This window comes from Merops nubicus, unplaced genomic scaffold (genome assembly GCF_000691845.1).
Source record: "Merops nubicus isolate BGI_N331 unplaced genomic scaffold, ASM69184v1 scaffold16427, whole genome shotgun sequence".
NCBI classification, from domain to species: Eukaryota; Metazoa; Chordata; class Aves; order Coraciiformes; family Meropidae; genus Merops; species Merops nubicus.
This window is the reverse complement of record NW_008621140.1, coordinates 6,872-13,483: the sequence shown is the minus strand read 5'-3', so window position 1 is coordinate 13,483 and position 6,612 is coordinate 6,872. Positions and strand designations below refer to the sequence as shown.

Below are 6,612 nucleotides of genomic sequence, written 5' to 3'. Positions count from 1 at the left end.
GAAGATTATCTCCTGTTCTGTGCGGATCAAAGTAGATGGTCACAGTGGTTTTGTAAGCTGCAAATCTGTATTACAGCTGATAACAGCCCTTTGACCTTTCAAATCTCACAGATATAACTTCTATATAGGGTAACACAAAGCCATCAAGCTTGTGAATGTTGAGTGAGCATGCACAGAAATTTAGACTAGATTGGAATTTTTTGTTCAGCTCTGGTGCAATAAGTGGCTAGAAATAGTTCTTATTTTCCTACATTCCACCCAAACCAAATAATGGTTTGGAGCAGAGGGAGTCTTCGCCTTAAAAAACCAAGCAGGGCACCTGAACAACCGTTTATTGACCTGGAATAATCAGGGTAGGGACCGTGAACCTCTAGCCTCTTATCACAGAAGGCAGAAAAGTGATGAGACACTGTACATTAGCTACTGTTTGTTTACTGATATTACAGGTCATCTGGGAGCTGTCCCTCTGCTTCATTTGGAGCACCCTAATTGTATTAATCTTACTATCTGCATTTCAATAAGGAGTGAAGGTAGAGTTCAGGAACTTGCTTTTATTATAATGGCATCTTAAGATACATGTCGATGTGTTTTTTTCAAAGGTGAATTACCATACGTGTCTCTAAATTTGTCCTTGTAGAATAAATTTCCTACATCCTCATTTTCTTTAAATGCTGAAATGAGTGAAAATCCTAGAACAATTAAAGCAGAAGGGAGTCTGTTACTGGCCTAGTATGCTGAGGGAGAGACTTAGTACAGCCTGACTGTTAACAGTGCTTGGAGACTTTTCATTTTTAGTATCACCTTTCAAATGCAGAAAAACACTGGCTGTTCTGCAGTGCCCCTGGACTGAGCTCAGTAATGTGCTGGAGTTGTGTTGTGGCTAACCTAAGAGTTCACAGCTACTGAGCAGAAGCCAGATCAGTGAATTTCTCTTTACCCCAAACACTTCCAAATGTCCAGAGACTGCAGAATTCTAGGGTTACACAGGGGAATTACTTCATTTTAGTCAGTAATTGCACTTGCTTTATCGTCGTTCTGACAAATTACTTTGTTGTGGTTTGAGAGTAAATCTGCCTTAGATTTTCCATAGAGGTTTTAAAATGTATTTGTTAGGGAATATAAAGCAAAAAGAACTCTCACACTTATGAAAAGAGAATGATAAAATGTGGTTTTGGAATGCAAAAATTAATCTATAATATTTATTGAGCACTTTCAGAGTTTCTGAAAGTGCTGTATAAAATTGTGCTGTACTTTTTTCAAGTTTCCAGTGAGAATGCATTAGGAACACAGACAACGAATGTAAGGTTTTAATTCCTTTCTTCCATGTATCTAAATCAAAGCCATTTCTCATATATGAGTGAAACACAGACTTTAACGTAAATTTTAAAGTACAGAAAAGTCTGCAGCAGCTGTTTTAGTAATCAAATTAATGTTTTGGATTTTCTGTGGATCTTACATACATAAGAACTGCATTGAATATCATCTATACCATAGGTTAGCTGTAGGAATAGTATTGATTCTCGAGATATCCACGTTTCTGACATTATCCTTGAAAAATATCAGCACATGCTTTTTCTGCCACACATATAAATGTGTTTGGATGCTTAGTTTCTGATGCTCAGATATCAAAGTTAAAAACCATTTCAGATGTCATAGGAAAGAGTCAAGTTGAAAGCATGCATAAAGCACGATGGCAAAGTCATCATTCGTCAGCTGCTCCAAAATAACTGTCTGTTTTCAGGGATCTACCCTAGAGAAATGAAAGGTAAATCATGTGTTTCACTGAGAATTAGGCACCTTCAAATTACCTTCGATTTACAGCAGTGTAAAGTGGCACGGAGACAACTTGACCACAAACCAGCACTAACTGTTATTTCTGTCTTTTTTTTTGCTTGTTAGCAGCTTCTAGTCCCAGTATCAGCTTGCATGCTGCTATCCTTGAATATGAATATGAGCTAATTTGAGACTATCTTGGATTTGGGTAAAAAGTCAGATTGAATTGTCGTGTACGTTCATGAACTCACATTTTATTTCCCTGCTACGTGTCCAGGTGTTGCCTTAGGTCAGGTACAAGCCCAGACACAAGTGTTCCACTATATTGTCATTTTTTCACAACCACACAGAATGTTTAGCATGGTTTTTACCTGTATCTTATACCAATAAGCTTTGCTGAATGTTACCCAGTGTGCTTCTACTCTCATCTCTTTGTTCAGTCAACACCCAGTTGGTAAAGAATATAGATCAGCGTTTGTATGGTCCTAAACAAACAAAACATCTGAGCAACAGCTTTATGCTAAATTGAATGGACACTCCTAATGCAGTGGGATTACAAAACTAGTCTGAATATTTTGTGGCACTACACTGTAGGAAAGTAGCTTTCGTAAAAACTGTGTAGTTATATTTTTAACTACATAAGCGTGTGAGTTACTAGAAGCTGAAAGGGCAGTTTTTAAGCAGGGCTGGAATTTTTCTACTTCAGCTTCTTCAGTGCACCTGTTCTAGTCACTCTTGAACTATTCAGACTAATTTTGGGGGTTGCTATTTTAAGCCCTTGCAGGACTCTAAAGTCTTATTTATGGTATTTGTCTTAGAGCATTAAATGCTCATTTCCTACCTGTCTACAAAACCAGGTAGTAGTCTGTTGCATAATAACCATGTGCTCCACAAATACCATTTGATCATTTTTTAGCACATCAGGAAATTCTGCTCTGGACTGAAATTTGTAGTTATCACAAGAGGAAGCAAAGTGGCTAAAAGAAATGATATTTACTTCTCTATGTATAAAGCATAGAGTCAGTATCATAAACAAATAACCCATTTTTCTTTGATCTTCATATAAAATCAACAATGCGGTTCTTAAGGTGTCACTTTCCTCTGCCTTTGGAGATGAGAATTCTTGATTCAGACCCCAGCCTCATTATTCTGGTGAGGTTGTTACACCTAACCTGACTGACAGGTGCATCAGCAGAGTCCCCTCCCACTCCACCAGGCTTCAGTTCCTTAAGACTGCACTAATGCTGTTTGAGCTGCAGATCCCAGCTTCTAACTCAGACAGAAGCTGTCGTGCAGCTATCAGGATGCTGTTTCAGGACATATTTCAGGTAATGAATGAGTTCCTGCCTGGCTCCAGTGAAGTCCCCATAGGTCCAAATTTTTCTTCAGTAGTAGTAAATCCACTTGATTTCTGTGGATGTGATTTTCAAATACACAAATCAGATGGCCAAATCCTGATGAATTTTAATGATACTAGGCAACGATCTTCACAATTAGCTACTTCCTTGCAATTCCTGGTGCAGTGTCACTGTAAAATCTTCAGGTGTGATCCCAAACTCTAAAGGAACTGTTGACCTGATTCTGATCACACGGGGGGAGTCCCTTTTAGAATCATAGCAGCATAGAATGGCTTGGGTTGGAAGGGACGTGTGAAATCCACCTAGTGGTTCCACTGCTGTTCTGTGACCCAAATGGTCACTGGCAAGTAAGTATCCTTGTTATTCAAAATCCCTTTTACTAAGGTGACCTTAAACCTAATCTTCAATTTCCTAATGAGTATTTTAAACATTCTGCCATTAGGCAAAATGTAACTGCTGCTGCCAATACCATTGCCCTTATGGCAACCTACAGCACAATGGTAGTCTCAGTCATTGTTTGAACTTGGATGACTGACCCCTCAGGATGTGAACAGGTCCTTCTGGACAGGTGCAAAGGGAACTCTATGGCTTTTATGGTTGGAGGAGGTGCTGATTTGGGTTAGACTGCCCAGAGATTTAAGGAGTACTTCACGTGGGTCAGGAACCTGGTCCCTGCCTGGTCCGCCGTGTGACAGCTGTGCCAGCGTGTGCTCTGGGGGGAAGGGTCCAATGAGACTTCCAGAGGAGACCAGGGGTTATAAAAGTGACACAAGCACTGTTTAGCTTGCCAGTTACACTGCTGCAGAAGATTAATAATAGCAAGTTCTTACACCTTAGCATTCCACAAATTATATAGCTAATGTTGGCGTTGTCATGAAGCATAATGAACTTTAGCAAGGCGTGTCCCGTGTGGAAAGCGAAAAACATGCTGGGATTTCTAATGAAGTATATGCCTTCTTATGCCAGCCAGTGGTCCTTATGTATTTGTAGCTGAGAAGACAATCTGCAGAGATTTTTGTGGTGGGCTTTCTTTGGTTTAGGAAAGTATTTCCTGAGTTAAGAGTTTTTCAGTTTCTATTTACAGTAAATAGATGTGCAACCTTAAAGTATAAGTGTATACAAATTTTTGTGAAAATACATTGTAGTAAACCAAATATGTTAGGAAGAAGAAAAGAACTGAGAACTTCCATCTGTTAAAGCTGTTATTTCAAGTTGCTCATTAGAAGGAATCCGTCTTTTAAGTAAAATTATCCAAAATTGCTGAAAAGAATTGAAAGCTTTGTTCTCTGGCTTCGCAGTAAGACTAAAACTATGTGGTGATTACGTTTCCTAACAAAGTTTGCCTCTAGCTAGGAAGAGAAGGAGTGCTTTGACTTTTCATGTCTTCAATACATAGGTCTGTAAGGTAAGTGACAGAGTAAATCAAAACAAGCTTAATTTTGCAGGTGTAAAACTGCTATTTAACCTGTAATGGAAGTATTGCTGTGTGTGTTAGTGCAATGTTAGGTAACTGTTTCTTCCCCTTTGTTTATCAAAAAAGGGTATTTTTCTTCATAAAACACATTGTCATGTCTGTTTTGAAACGGGTTGGGATTAGAGGAGGAGCCTACTGTAAGGATGAAGAGCAGCATTCCACCTTTCCTAAAGTAGTTCAAGTTAGTTGCTTTGATGTATTTTAAATTGATTTTACACCAGTTTTGTGCGGATGGGTTTGTTTTCCTTAGCTTGTGCAGTTGCATTTGTCAGCTGGTCTAATCTCAGTGTGATGAAGAGCAGTGTGATAATACACTCTCACCTGTACTCATCCAGCTCATTTTCACACATATTTGGCTCACCTGAACGTCAGGGGTAGTGGCTGTGTTTCAGGAGCAGAGTCTAGCCTTAATATTTAGATAATACTTCAAAGGATGGTCCAGACTGGTAGAAATTATAAAGTCAGGTCATGTTCATTGCTGTGCACTGTGTGTAAGGTTGCATTAATTCTAATATCTTTATTTTATTTGCAGGGCCCTAACTCAGTCATGATTGCCCTGGTAATGCTGTTGAATATTGGTTTAGCCATTCTTTTTGTCCATTTTCTAACTTGATTGGAATTAGGAAAGGTAAGAAAGGTCTTTTTTTTTCATACAAAGTCACCATATCTACCCCACCTCAAATGATAAAGATTTAATATTTAATTTCTTTGCATACGTTTAATGTTCCCTACTTTAATTTTAGCTATGCCTGAATGTGATTCAACATAGTTATTTAATAATGTAACTGTTTTGACCCTTCAGTGAAGTCATGGCAACTAGTGGTGTTAGCCCACAGTTCTCTGCAGTTGTGTCATCAGCCTTTTAAATGGCACCTGTCATACTCAGGGAAGGAGGCTTGGAATTAGGATGGGATGCAAGAGAGATGAATCTTGGAAAATTCAGCCAGGGGCCCAGATCAGTGTCTCTGCTGATGGCTCGTGGCTTTGGGGTCCTCTGGAAGCTGAAGCAAGGAGCCATGTTGGAAAACAAAGAAAGTAATCTGCTGAAGCAGCCCTACCAGTGAAGTGCGTTGGCTTCTCCATGTGTCCAGCAGTGTGACTAAACTGAGAATGGATGGAGCTGCACTTTTTGTTGATGGAAGCTAACAGCTGCCTTACTATTTTACTGTCTGATGTGTTTAGTGGGGAGATGGGAAAACAACTGCCAGAGGAATGTGGTCAGAGGATTCTGTTGCTGTGGAAGTGATTCCAGAATTCACTCCTATCTCATTAGAAGAAATAGTTAGCAGCATCAGTCACCAGTCTTATTCCATTCCCTGCTGCTTTCAACATCTTCTGCAGTGTTCTGGGAAATTGAATTTCATTTGCCTGTGCATGATTCTGTTCATTCGTTGGTTTTGAAATTTGATGTATACCCATAACCTGTAGTCCAGCCTGGAGGAAGCTACCAGTTCTGCCTAGCAGCAGGAGCAGCAAATTGAAATATTTTTCTGAACTGAAGATAAAATTCTTAAATTCATTTTCCTAAACCTCAAGAGCCATTTTGCTTTAAGGTTTAATAAGTAATATACCATGACCATGAAATTTAAAGATGTTGATACCTTCCTAAAAGTGCTCAAATGCTTATGCCAGTAGCAAGGAAATTTTTCATAAAAATAGAATAAGAATCTTAAGCTGACATCAGCACATTCTGAACAATAGGTGGAATACCTGAATAAGCCAAGAAAGATGAGACACGGCGTTTGCATGTTGATTTTTTTTTTTCTTTTTTTAATTCTGGTGCTGTGACAATTGGTGATTTGAATTAATTATTATGTTTCAACACTGAGGCATTTTTCCAGCAGTTAAAATAAAGTCGTGTCTGAGTGCACATTTATGCCAGTGACAGTTAAGCTAAGTAGTGCTCACAATAAATAATCATACTTTTAAAGTAGTAGATTTGTGTTGAATACATTCAGGTAGAGCATTTAGAAACATTAAGTGATTGTTCATCAATTTGTTGCCTTC

At 38.8% G+C, this 6,612-nt stretch overlaps 1 protein-coding gene across 1 annotated transcript in view; it reads left to right on the top strand.

Moving 5' to 3' along the window:
- JPH1 (junctophilin 1) overlaps window positions 1-6,002 on the top strand; it is a gene marked incomplete at its 5' end in the record, with an annotated part of 44,249 nt that extends 38,247 nt beyond the window's left edge. The window contains 2 exons of the mRNA XM_008944371.1: window positions 5,138-5,233; window positions 5,408-6,002. Coding sequence (XP_008942619.1) covers window positions 5,138-5,218 — 81 coding nt within the window. The remainder of the gene's footprint in view (window positions 1-5,137; window positions 5,234-5,407) is intronic.
- Between the last annotated feature and the right edge of the window lie 610 nt (window positions 6,003-6,612).